General features: G+C 34.9%; 1 protein-coding gene across 8 annotated transcripts in view; it reads right to left on the bottom strand.

The window, feature by feature from the left end:
- Positions 1 to 14647, bottom strand: part of LOC129758132 (tyrosine-protein phosphatase 10D) — a 174086-nt gene that overhangs the window by 42384 nt on the left and 117055 nt on the right. For all 8 annotated transcript variants that reach the window (XM_055755588.1, XM_055755584.1, XM_055755585.1 and 5 more), the window contains one exon: positions 2352 to 3452. In XM_055755588.1, coding sequence (XP_055611563.1) covers positions 2352 to 3452 — 1101 coding nt within the window. The remainder of the gene's footprint in view (positions 1 to 2351; positions 3453 to 14647) is intronic.

The raw sequence follows: 14647 nt of genomic DNA, 5'->3' as shown, positions 1-14647 counted from the left end.
TAAGCACTTTTCAAAGGAAACGATTTTTTTTTATTACGAAAACTACTACTGAGTACCTACTTAAAAATGTATAATCATAACAAAAAGAGTTTGTTTTAATTTTTTTTTATTCGTGTATTGTTGGGCAAAAACTCAGAGGTAAAAATCAGTCACTAAACCCCCCCCCCCCCCCCCCCCCATGAGTCGGTTCTTCCTACGGCCCTGCTACCAGGTAGCGTTAATAAAAATTTAATCAATTAACATACATTCAAAAGTCATTCACAAACCAAAGTGTTGCATTTTTTTTCGAAAACACTCCTTATAGGAGAGAACGGTGATACTTGATCCCTCTATTTTTATTTTTATCATATATTTTTGGAAAAATTATGGAGATCCCCGTCTTTTACATTTTCTGACATCGATACATGAATCCGTAGATAAACTAGAAGCGTTTTCGCGAGACTTAACAAAATTTGATGTTTTGACTCGATCCTCATGGTGCCCTAAGCGTTTGTCAAAATCTTGCAAAATCTAAGGATAAAAGTACCATTGACTTTTTTGACCGTATTGGTTTTTATTTCACAGTCTATAACTGTCAGACAAAAATAATTCTAAATGTTTGTCTAATACCCTATATTCAATGCATACTTAACCCTTCATTTCATGATTTTTTATTTTTCCTCAAAAATCATTTTAATCAGTCGGAAATTATGTGAACATGAGGGAAAAAAATTAAAATTAAATACCTACGATTTTTCACTTTTTCCATACATTAATTGTTGAAAAATTGTTACTGTATGAAACGAAGGGTTAAAGGCGCATTTCTCTAATTTTTAGTTAAAAGTACTTTTTGTGCCCTTTTTATAAGGAAATTATTGGATAAATATTTGTTATTGGAAAAATAATAATACCTAATATCGTGCTTAACAATGATCAACATCCATAACAAAGAAAAATATATCATTTGAATCCATAACATACATTTTGAAAACTTTTTTTTTAATAAAATTGAAAGTTTACTATTGCTTTGAAAATATGGCCCTAAGAAGTTCATATTATTCTTCAACGATTGACATATTGGAACAAATATTTTAATTATAATTTCGTGTGGGAAACATTTTAAAAAGATAAACAAAGTTCTTTCAGTCACATTTTTTTGGATGTTTTAAACAAAGAGCAAAAACTCAAAAAACCATGTTTATCAATATTTTGAGATAACAGGTTTGTTGTTTTGTTCTATTTAGCAATTTTTTCTAGAACATTAGATCTTTGTAAGATATTACAGTTTCGAGATTTAGCTGAAGAATCAAGTATCCCAAGGGATCAAGTATCCTCATTCTCCCCTAGTGTTTTTTTTCCGAAGCATGATTTTCAGATTTTTTTCTTAGACTTTGAACAACGGGAAATGAAGTGTTGTAGCTGAATATGGTGTGAGAAACATATTGTATTTGCTTTACGAGGATTAAATTTTATACAAATCGGTTGAGAGATATGACGACAAACTCAATATATATAAAAGAAAACTTCAACACTTTATTAATTACTTAAATATTTTAACGTTTTTTCTTTAAGTAAAATAAGTAATTTTTACATAAAATGTGTATTTTCAATCAGTCAAATCTCTACTAGTTCCACCGATTTCCGCGCTTATTTCAAATAGAAATGGTTTCAGTTATCATCAAAAATAATCCCAAAAAAGGGGGTGTTGCGAAAATGTGCACTTTTCGATGGGCGAGCCTTCCAAAATTGCCAATAAAATACACTAAATGCTTTCTATAGAGCTTCAGCAACTTCTAAACCCATCATAATGTATGAGACAAATGTAGATCGTGGCTTGTTACAACTTTGTTTCAAAGACAGCAAACCATTTTATTCAATCCACAACGTGTCAGGATAAAAAAACTGTTTTTTCAAGAGTTTTTTTTACTTTGACTGTAACTCCTGAGGGTGATGTGATAGGACTTTGACATATTCAACAAACTTATGTATTTCGATCAGATAAACAACTTTGTCGAAGACATCAAAGCCCTAATTTGAAAAACAAAAAAGTTAGCATTTTTATCTCGCTATCGGTGGACCCCTCGGCAAAAATTTTGATACCAGAATTTGCTCCTTGTAAAACTGAACAATGTTGTTGAAGACATCAAATATCTATCTCTTCATCCCTGGGCGCTATTAATTTCGTACAGCTAGATTGATGTTCTGCACCACTGTGCAATGAAGCCAATGATAATTGTCTTATGACAGGTTTCCATATATTTTCGCTCACTTCACAATTTTAGACTAAACTGAAAACGTCCCCCTGAATTGGACATCGATTCTATGCATATCGTTAAAGAAATCAATAAAACAAAACGAAAGTAAATACTTACAAACTGCCTGGAAGTAGGAATGTGGTTCGCTTCTCAGCCCGTGGCTGACGGCAAACACTTTAACCTCGTAGCCGGCTCCCGGATACAAGTTGGTAAACACCAGCCTCGATTCCATCGTGAGTACCGTTTTGCCATCGTTGGTATCGTTCCGGGTGTAGGTGACCTCGAATTTTTCCTGCCGGGAGTTGACGTCGCTCTTCCAGCTAATGTTCAGGCCCTCCCGGATCGACTTCAGGTCCTCGATGATTGGCGACGACGGGCGCGTTACCACGAAGATGATCGTCTCGTTGGATTCAATCTTCTTCGAGATGGACTGGACGCTGATGGAATAATTCCGACCCGGCAGCAGCGATTCCAAAGCAAATGTGGTCTTGTCGGTGTTCATTGTGCTGGAATCGCCATTGTTGGTTTCCAGCTCGTGGTAACTGATTTTGTATTCGTCCTGCGTACTTTCGTCGTCCGGCAGCCAAGAAATTGTTATCACACCGGTTTTACTATCGGTGAAGGCATTCAAATTTTTAACCGGTAAGGGTTTCAAGGTGACTTCGCCGGACGCCGGCCAGGAAGTAACTTTTCCGGATACAGTTTTGACGACCACCTGATAGGTCTTGCCGGGATCGAGATTGTCCTTAAATTCTAGCCAAGCCATATTTTCGTTATCATTCCGGATGACGGCTTGTTGCCGGCGAGTGGCCGAGATGGAAACCTGATACTTATCGAATTCACTTATGCCTTTGGGTGCTTCCCACATTACTTTGAAGGAGTTTTCTGTGATAGCTTTCCTATCGAAGGTAACGTTCATCGGGCGCAGGGGAACAGTTCGGTACTGTGCAGTTGTGGGTAACGATATTTCATCTTCGGACATGGTTTGTACCGAGATGTTGTAGGCGCGCCCGGGAACCAGTCCCTTGAAGGCGGCCTGAGCTGGCCCGGGTGGTTCGCCTTCTTTCTGCACGTACAGAACGCTTCCCAGGGCATCGGGCGGCTCGATTGATACCTTGTAGTGGGTGTAAATGCCTGCTGGGTAGGGAGGTTGCCATAGGACCAGCAGCGTCGTCTCGTTACGGAACCAAACGATGAATTTGCCCGGCGTGTTGGGTTCTGTGGAGCATTGAAAAAGATTATTAGAGAAGGTCGGTTGTGTATGCGATTGCAGCTCATTTCGGACGCAACGGTTTTTCTGCTTGGATATAGGATGGAAAAATGGAGCATGTATGTGAGGAGAGGAAACAGGATAAACAAAGGATAAATTGTAGGGGAAAACTGTACAAGACGCACCAGTTAAGCATAATCGCTATTTACAGCGATATCCATCATCTATGAACCAAATTGAAAGTTCACGACGGTTCAGGGATCACATTTACATCTTATCAAAAAGAAATAATATGTTAAATACACGATTTTGGTTATTTTTTTGTGAAAATCTTAAACAATCAGAAAACAAGCCGCGGGGTAGAACGCCAAAACTAGTGGACAGAACGCACCATACCGAATGGGTGGTGAGAAATGGAACAATGATTTTACGGAATATAGTAATTGAAATATCAAATTTTTTATTACATGTTCATCGTATTTTTGCAAACTAACCATACTTTGGTAAAAAATCATTGATTATTGATTAATTTAACAAAAATTTTGCTTTTCAAAATTCACTTTTTTATATCCTTATAGGTAAAACGCCTTCAGGTAGGCAACGAAATTCAATTTCTTGACTGATATCGCAGCAAACATGGCGGCAGATAATTTTTTCGAGTCACTTAATGGTGCACCTTTTTAATTCAAACAAGGACGAAATTTGTTATAATTATGCATTCTTATCGTAATTTTGGAGTCAGCAAGTAAAAATAAAGACATTTTGTTTTGACATTTGGTTTTTCGCAAAAGTTAACAGCACACAAAATTTGAGCCTAAAACACGTGGTTTTACGGGCATTCTGCCCCAATTTTGATAAGATTAATTTTAGTTAAAATTTGTGGGAAGTTAGTGAAATATTATAAAATATTAATAGGCATTCGAAAGTGCATACGAGTGTCATAACGAAAAGCTGCAGTTGGATCAGATAGCGCAGACTGGTTTACTATAAAACCTTATATGTTAATCATAAAAAATAACAAGTTTTAGGCAGAATTTATTAATCTTTCTGTTTCTAAGAATTAAAGCCGTTTTTGTGAACTTTTCATCTAAATAATTATGAAAAAGCTCGTTTGCTACAATGAAAAGGAAGAAAAACACCATTCGGAGCCAAAGGATAGTGTATTTTTGAGAAAGAATGGGATGGGCCATTTTACCTCGCTGGTGCGTCTTGTACAGTTCTCCCCTACTATTATCGCTAGTGCCAGTCATTTCATTAGTATTTGCAATTCAAACTGGTGCAAAATTATTCTTGTCAAAGCCCACAACCCATTAAATGTAAATAACAACCTTCAGTAAAACAGTCGCAAATATCATCTAACGAAAATTTTTAGAGAACAAATATATAACTACTTCGAATACTTTGGGAGTTAGCATTCAACTCACATAAAGAACCTACATAAAGAAAAAAAAAACTTTCTTAATCCATTAAACCAATTTGTTTTTACTGACAAGAACATTTTTTCTAAAGTTTTAATACTTTTAAAAATTACAAAAAAAAAATTAAATTCACAAATCGTTCAGCTGACAATGTCTAATAACATTAGTTCGATTTTTATTTGTTGATTATCATTTTATGGTTTTGGAGAGCTTTCGAGTGGACAATTCGCAGGTTTCCGGCCAGTAATCATAAAAAATATTAATTGACAGCTATAAATATTTCATTCATACGCATTTAAACAACTGCAGTGAAGTATATAAAAGCTTTGACATTGCCATAAATGAACAAACTGAAAAAAACAGGAGGACTTATCTCATTGATTATATTAAAATAACATTTAAAAATTCAAATCGAATATTAGAAAACCTAAAAATGTTATTGTTTTCAATTGCCACACTTTGCTTTAACCCTCCAAAGCTGTTAGCTCAATACTCGTTTTGGGAAAATTTAACCAGTAGTTTGTTGGCGTTCTCTTGGCCGCAAATGTTAATCGATTTTGGTGATATAAGATTCATTGTTTAGAAAATGTATTCTTGTTTCTAAATATTTCATAATTTAGTAGATATGTTCTACCAAGTTATTTGTAGTTGGTTTCGAATGAATAAAGTCACAAAAAAAATTTTATTTTAAATTGCTCATAATTTCATAGGGGGAACATGTCTACCGCCGGACACTAATGGTTTTTTTAGCTTTATTTTCAAAAATATATATTTATAATCATTGGTTCCTCCAATCAATATCATGATCACTTAACTTTATTAGAAAACAATTAATTTACTACATATTCTTGTGATAAAAGAAATCATTTAATGTTGGAGTATTCACTTATTTCCAAAGGTGTTGTCTATGGCCGGACACTACGAACTGCTGCATCAAAGTTGTCACCAATAGCTCAAAAAACGTAGCAAAATGGCTCAAATCACTTACAAAGGCCTTGTGAGTACGGGTTTTTGAATACTGAACATTCCATGAAAATTTTTTTTTATATTTTTTTTGGCAAACCAGAATGAAACATTTGTTTCGAAAAAATTAGAGAAAAATTATATACTACCGGACAGCAAAATTTAAAGTCACTTTGAGGACCGAAATATTTTCATTCTTGAGTCCTTATCTTCTGCTTACCATTTGAGGGTGCTACATAGATGGAAAATTAAAGTTTCATGTTGAAATCATGTTTAATTTTGAATCTTTTCTGGTCCGGTCATACACAAATTGTCCTTTTTCAAATATTTCTAATCTGTTGTTTGAACTTCCGTTTTGTTGTCTTATGTCTACTGTAGTCGAAAGAAAATCATCCAAAGATGAAGTTTATGTGCAATTCTCATTTTACAAGCTGAAAAAATAACCACAATATAAATGCAAAGTTTCGGCAATCCTCTTCGTACTACTAGGAAAATGCTTTCGTTACCTTAACAGATAAGATTACCATATTTCAAACACCATATCAGGTTGCGATTTATTTTATTAGGTCATTATCAGAATAACGCATTTTCGAAAAATCATTGTTGTCCGGCCATAGGCGGGGTTCGCCATAGGCAAGTATGACAAATACAACTTTGCTGTATTTGAGTGTTTCTTTGATTTTTGGAACTGTAATGAATAAATATATCAGGCGATGCATAAATATGTTAAGGTTCGATGATAACTTTTACCACTATCCCGGATTTTCCGGATAGAAAAAAAATCTTACTTGTAAAAAAAGACATCCAATTTTAGCTTTGCTTCGCATTTCTCCATGAACACTTTTAGATAAGACTAAAATTTTAGTGTTTTTCGTTAATTTGATTATCATTTCCATACAAAATTTTTGAGAAAATTGGTTTCTCGAAAATCTCAGTTCTTCAGAATATTAAACCAATCCAATTAAAATTCCATTATAATGATCTTAAAGTGCTTTTCGGGTCATATTAAGCCGAACAGCTTTCCAAGGGTAAACAAAAAGGTCAATGGTGTTTTAAAATACAAAGAAAATACAAAGAAGTTGTACGCAAATTCAACCACTGTGCGTCAGAAAAACATTGATGACGGATCGATGATGATTGATAAGATAGGTGTAGAATTGTGTACGGAATAGGTATAGAATTGTGTATAGAAATTTGTGTTAGTAAAAGTATGATGAATGTTTACACCATTTTGTTCTGTTATGAATTCGGTTTAGCTAGAAAGAGTTTGTGATCAAATTGATTTGGAGTAATTTGAGTGATTACGGGCACTGCCGCTTATCGGAAAGTTTTAGCGAAACTCTAGACTGGATCTGTAAGTAGAAAAAGTAGAGAAAAGGATCAAGTGCTAATAGGAAGCTTTTATTTAGATCGAGTGCGAGTGCCGTTGAATCGACAGGAATTACTGAGCAAATTGATTGAGTCCATGCGTACCGTAAGTAACCGAATTTCGGAAGGAGAGCAAAATTTAAATGTTTATATGTTAAGGTTTAATGTGCTGAAAGCCGTGTATTGTGGAAAGAAGTTGGCCTGTCTGATCTCACGTGACGTAAGTTTTTAGATTTAGTTTAAAGCATAGCCTAATAAGAAAATTATTTAATAGGACCTGATAAAAAGCAGTCGTAGTAGTCATCGAGGAAGTAATCTTGTGTGAAGTAGGAAACTTTGAATGTAAGCGACCATGTGATATGTTTTTTTTTGTATCTAATTGTAGTTCAATTATAGCTTTGAGTCCTTTTGAATCCATCACTACGAAGACTTGTTTCCCTACCCTTGAGAAGTCCGAATAACAAAGAAGTTTTTTAACGTGATTTTTGGATGTTATCACGGTTTTTACGCGGTTTTCGCAATTAAAGCACTTCGAATTTTTTGAAGCTGGAAGAATCTTTGCTCGAATACCTAAGACCTGAGATAAAGGATCTAAGATCTCACATCTCACTTCTCACGTCTTCTTGTCTAAATATCTCAACTTTCAGAGCAGGTCCCCCGGTCTAAATCTCAAAAGTTTTTTTACACGGTTTTCGGCAATAAGCACGGTTTTTTACGCGGTTATCGGGAATTAACGTGGTTTTTATGCGGTACATATACCAGCGTTAAAAAAAACTGTACTGAATTTTTGAATCATCAAAAGTATAGATAACTTTGAAAATATTTCGTAGCATGTCTAAAGAAAGACTTATTTTACCAGAAATACTTTACCAGATATTATAAACACTAAAAGATGAGGGAGATAGTGAAGAAATTAAAGACGAATTTCGCTCCAAATCGACACAAAGTTGGCATGACCTTTTCAGATTTCAATGAAACTTTGTGGGCATAAAGATCTTACCTAGTAAAGCAACTGGGCATACTTAGTTTTCCCAAAAATGATCTAAACTAACATCGTAATTATGCATAGCGTTTTAATGAAAATTTGCACCTTAGAGATTTAAAACACTAGCAATTCCATTCAGGTGTAAAATGTTGAACAGGAATCGGCAAAAAGGGTGTTCCATACTAATTATTCAACGTTTTTGTAATGATTACGTTATTATGCATCGAAATAAGACGAAAATTCATACACGAAAGTTCTGCAGGACGAGAAATAGATTGCTGATTTAAAATGTTGAAACAGACGGCAGGAAGGGTTTGTCCATACTGTTAAATCTTTAGCGCTTCGTTTCGTAAAGTAACAAATTCGCATTAATTAATGTATGGAAAAATTAAACATCGTATTTTATTTTTATTCTTGATGTAGGGGAAAAGTTCATATAACGCCCCATGTGGCTAATACGCGCCACCCTTGTTTTGAAGAATCTGAAACATTTTAAGCCTACAAAATATTACCAATTTGTTTTAAATACTGTGATTGGTCATGGCAAGTATGAATTTTTCCTTAAAATGCCCCTGTGTCATGATTATTTCACAATTTAGGTTTTTCTTCATTTCGATCTAAATTTTAAAACACTTTTCATAAGGTGTCACCAAGCAGAGAAAAACGAATAAGACAATATTTTCTGACACATCAATAGAGGAGAATCTTAATTATGATTTTATGCTAAAAAATCATACTGAACTCGCTAAGGTATGCTTTTTATGGGGTATGTTCTATCACGGCCCATGCGCTCGTTATAACGCGCCAACCGTAGTAGGCTGAAAATAGCATAAATTTTTCAAAAAGGCCAATTTTCATTGAAAATAAACAAAATGTCTAAAACCATATTTTGAGCGGTTATTCAGTCAAAAAAATTTATTTTACATTTTTTTTTAATTTTGATTAGTCCATTTTGATTTTCTTTTCAGTCAAAGTGTCTGTAAGTATTGGTGTGTTTTCGGTCTTCGGCTGTTCTCGGGTGTGTTCGGCTGCTAGGCGCGTATTGAATACACAGCGGCGCGTATTTGCAACACAGTTTTGTTCTGTGGCTTTGAATATGGTTTTGAAAAATCAAGTTTTTTGAGAAACTATAGCAATTTGAGTAATAAAAAACCATAGGCATTTGTAGGAAACACTTTTCTTCAACGATTACACCGATTTTTAACACTATTTGTACGTGGAATATATAGAAAATCAGCGATTCGCTTAGGTGGCGCATTATAGGGCATGTTCCCTTACTCATCATTTCCAAATAATAATCACGATTTTTACGGGAAAATCAAAAATCATGATATGAAGGGTTAAGAAATAATTGCTTTATTATTCATGAGATGGAGATGAAAATTTACACACGGGAGTTTAACAAAATTTTAATCCAGGAATATCGATTCCTGGATTAAAATTTTGTATCAGACGACAGAAAATGGGGTCGTCCATGTTAACTTTCTAATGTTTTTACAATAATTGTGATACATTGGATCGGATCGATACGAGCATTCATGCACGGGAGTTTTACAGGACGGACGGTCTATACCTGATGGCAAATTTTATATCAGTCGACAGAAAAGAGGTAGTTCATATCATCTGTTGATTGTTTTTGCAATATATTCGTTATTATGCATCCGAACAAGACGATAATTTGAACACGGGTGTTCTTTCCGAGACAAGCAAAAGGGTCATTTATAAATATTGTTTAATATTTTATGCAATATCGTCGTGAAAGGACATCTCAATAACCATTTAAACACAAACTCCTCATCTCATATTACAGGTACAGGTACACAGTCCCTCATTGATATGAAGTAAGTTATATGCAGCTCAAAATTTAAGCTCATATTGATACTTTCAAATTCCAAAACAAGTCTTAATGATCTTTTATTCAGCTTCCATCGGCCTTTAAATTCAGCTTCAAAAAAATCGTAAAATGAGCAAAAATTCTCTCTCTATCTCAAGCGCACCCTTGGCATCGGTTCATATTCCTTCTTTCTTACATTTCGTACAAATATCACATCAGAGTGGTCACTCAAGTACCAAATTACATATCGAAAAAAAAAAAAACTTGCCCGGCTTGGGGATCGAGCCCCGACCTTCGGGGTGAGAATCGAACACGCTAGATGTTGTTCTAACTGAAACTAAAACTCGAAGTGGTGATGTGATTCTGAAAGAACCTCAATTCACTTTTTGAGACTTAGTAATTCCCGTTTTGAGCACTTTTGTGCCCTTTATGTGACTGGAGTCCCTAACAACGTACATTTGAATCACTTTTTCAACTATAGAGTTCATTAATGAGAACATATAGTTCACTAATGGGAATGGGGCAAAATAAGTCTCGTTTTTAGCAATTTTGTGCACTTTATGCGACTTTAGTCCCGTACAACGTACATATAAATCACTTTTGCAACATTCAAGTGCATTAATGAGTACATATAGTTCACTCATGGGAATTGCGCAAAATAAGTCACATACAACGTTCAAATTAATCACTTTTGCAACTTTTAAGCTCTTTAATGAGTACATTCCCTTGAGTACACTTCATTCAAGAAAATCTGTGACATTTGATTGCTTGGGTTATTTTCTAGTTATTTAAGGAAATGAATTTTTATTTAATACTAGCTGATCCCGTACGAACTTCGTTTCGCTTTAAATCATTGGTACATCAAAATGAGTTTAGAAAATGAATTCGAAACATTCTTTCTACAATTTTGGGGGAAAAATTCAACAGTGTTTAAAGTCGCTACTATTACTATTACTTGAAATTCAAATTAAACAGTTGATTAGCTTTTTATTAAAATTTATGTGAGAGTGTTTTCTTCTCGATCGATTGCAAAATCTAGACATTATGGCAGAAACATGTACTATTTGTTTATGTGCACGACTCTTCACACTTAAATTGGTATCAATTAACTGCTTCCAACAAAATTATTGCACAAACCACTGAACATTCGATGAAACCCTCTTTTTATGTCCCATGGCCCGAAATTCGATAATTGAAACCAATTTTACGTTCCTCAAAACTCCCTTGTGCCATTTTTTCTTTTGAATTTATATGTAAAATAACGTCAGGAACTTGAAAACAGTGAACTGTGAATATAGACGCCCCTTTCGCCGAGTCAATTGCTCATAGTTTATAACCCTCATCTGAACATTTTCATCTCAATCCGATGCATGATCACGACAATATCGCGAAAACAGTGAGCAACTAACATGGATGGCCTTTTTTTGACCACGATTCAAAACTTGACACCTGAAATCAATTATCTTTTCTGTTAAACTCCCATGTGTCAATTTTCATTACATTTCTATGCTCAATCAAGAGAATATCGTAAAAACAGTGAACAGATAATAACCCCTTTTGCCGACCCCTGAGTCAAGATTTGAAACCTGAAAGCAAAAGAGCATCCCTAAAAACTCCTATGCGGCAATTTTCATCTCAATCCAATGAAGAATAACGTCAATATCGCAAAAACATTAAAGTTGGGTATGGACGACTCCTTCAGCCGACTTCTGATCCGCAATTCAAAACTTGAAATCGATTGCTCGTCTCTCAAAACACTCATGTGCAAATTTTCAAAACAATCCGATGTATAATAACGCCAATATCGCAAAACCATAAATCAGTGGATATGGACGACCCCTTTGGCCAACCCCTGACCCTAAATTTGATAACTGTAATCGATTGCTCGTCTCTCAAAACACTCATGTGCAAATTTTCATCACAATTCGACGGAAAATAACGTCAATAACGTGAAGACAATATTTGTCTTGTATGGACGACCCCCTTCAGAAGGGGTCGTCCAAAAATCTAAAAACAGTTTTCATCATTCCTAGTCCTAATGAGCATCCATGCCAAATTTCAGATCTCTAGCTCTTAAGACGGCTGAGTCTATAGAGGACAAACAAACAAACAAACAAACAAACAAACAAACAAACAAACAAACATAAACAAACAAACATATCAATGATAACTAAGCCGTGTGTAAATTTAAGATTTCCATAAACCATCCACTAGCAACCGAAAGTTCCATAAAACAGGTACAAAAAAGCTTACTCAGCCCCAGCATTGATATGAAGGACGTTTTATACAGCTCAAAATGTAAGTACTTATTGATATTTCCAAGTTCTGAAACAAGTCTTTATAAACTTCTATTCAGCTTTCAGCGGCCTTTAAATTCAGCTTAAAAAAACGTAGAATGAGCAAAAAATTCTTTTTCTATCTTAATTGTACCCTTGGCACCCCTTCATATCACCTTGTCTTGATTATTTACTATATTCAGTACATGGTGCCGCCATGATGCCACGAGCCGGTTTCCAAACTCGACAAATTGCGGTTTACCGAGATTTGTTCAATTTGCTGCTCGATTGGCTTTTTTCTAAATTTCCTACATATATTGCATCAGAATGGTCACTCCAGTATCAAATTACTTAGTGTAAAAAATCTTGCCCGGCTTGGGGATCGAACTCTGAGCTTCGTGGTGCGAATCGGACTCGTTACCACAAGACCACGCCTAGATGTTGTTCTAACTGAAACTTAAATTCGAAGTGGTATATCACCACGTTTTGTAGTATACCTGCAGGCGCACCTGCTCATCCAGACAACCAGCCAACCAGGAAGAAAGCATCTTAATGCACTTTTTGTACTTAGTAAATCCCATTTTGAGTACTTTTGTGCCTTTTGTGTGACTTAAGTCTCTTACAACGTGCATATAAATCACTTTTGCAGCATTATAGTTTACTAATGGGAAATGGGCAAAACAAGTCACATACACCCCAGACAATCAGATGTCGTATATTATGTTACACGTATATTTGTGTTGCAAATTTGATATACCCCCTAAATGGTTATCTGAGACCGTACATAGTGATCACTTTTGCAACTGTAAAGTTCACTCAAGGGGATTGGGCAGTTGATTCTCTTTGTCAACGAATATGTACATACAGTGAACGAAATAAGAATAGCACCACTATGTTTTTTGCTTGTTGAAATATGAATAATTGAAAATTACGAAAATTTTCTTCCATAGTTTGTTCTAAATTGCTTAACGGATAGATCAAGCATAAGTTTACTTTTTTTGGACGTAGCAATTGGCGTTGAGGACCAAAAATGTGAAGAAGGGGTGCGAAATAAGAATAGAACCACATGAGTTTTTCAACAAAAACAAGCTTATTATTAAAATTTACTGTGTAAAAGTGAATAATAACGCTTCTATATTGTATTATTTGAATAAGTAACTGCATTTTAAAGAGTTTTCCAGAATTCCAAAGGTTTTCATAGGTTTTAATTAGGGGTTTTTAAGAGATGCTCCTCTAACGTTAAGGAATTTGATATTTGAGCTGTAATTCTTTACCAAACTACTAATTTTCTTCATTAACATTCATAAGTATGATGCAAGATGATGAAACATAGATTTGAGGCTGAGTTTGAATCCAAAAAGTAGGTTGGGATTCAAAAATACTAAAGTTTTTTAATAGTCAAACACTATTTATTTAGATTTAAGTCATAGATGGCAGCACTATATTGCCATTTAACCAAATTCATGCCCATTTTCGAATAGCCGGGATTAATTAGGAAGTACTGGATGATTTTGATCAAGAAATAAATACATGTGCACTAGACTGCCCCAAATTTGTATGGGAAATTTAAAACCTGTGAAATGTTATGCGCTGCAGGCTGAAATTGATCCTAGTCCTAGTACAAGATCTCATGCCAAATTTGGGCCAGATCTTATCACGGGAAGGGGTCGCTCAACGAGCCTGAAGTTTGTATGGGATTTTGAGACATTTTGTTCGGGAGAAACATGAAAAACCAGTTTTTTAACAATAACTTTGTTTCCCGTCGGCCGATTTCTTTAAAAAAACGGTTTTTCTTAAAGTTTAAATTATAAAAAATATTTCTTCCGAAGACTGCATTTCAATTAAAGTTAAGATAAGAAAGTTATTAGGCTTCTAAAATTGGTTAACTTTTTTAAGGATGGTATTCATCACTGTTAATGAGTCGAGGCAGTCGAACATATTGACGCCTCATTAACAGTGCTGAATGCCACCGTTAAAAAAGTTAGTCCATTTTTGAAGCCTAATAACTTTCTTATCTTTACTCTTATTGAAATGCAGTCTTCGGATGAAATATTTGTCATAGTTTAGGCTTTAAGAAAAACCATTTTTGAAAGAAATCGGCCGACGGGAAACAAAGTTATTGATGAAAAACTGGTCTTTCATGTTCCTCCCGAACAAAATGTCTCAAAATCCCATACAAAATTCAGGCTCATTGAGCGACCCTTTCCCGTGATCCGATCTCGCCCAAATTTGGCATAAGATCTTGTACCAGGCCAAGGATCAATTTTAGCCTGCAGCGCATAACATTTTCAAAAGTCGATTCATTTGGGGCACTCTAATGTGCACGCTTTGGAAATTCTAAAATCACAAAATCCAAAAA

The sequence above is a fragment of the Uranotaenia lowii genome, chromosome 3 (assembly GCF_029784155.1).
Source record: "Uranotaenia lowii strain MFRU-FL chromosome 3, ASM2978415v1, whole genome shotgun sequence".
In the NCBI taxonomy this organism is placed as follows: domain Eukaryota; kingdom Metazoa; phylum Arthropoda; class Insecta; order Diptera; family Culicidae; genus Uranotaenia; species Uranotaenia lowii.
Note: the sequence above shows the minus strand (reverse complement) of the source record. Positions and strands in the feature narration are given on the sequence as shown.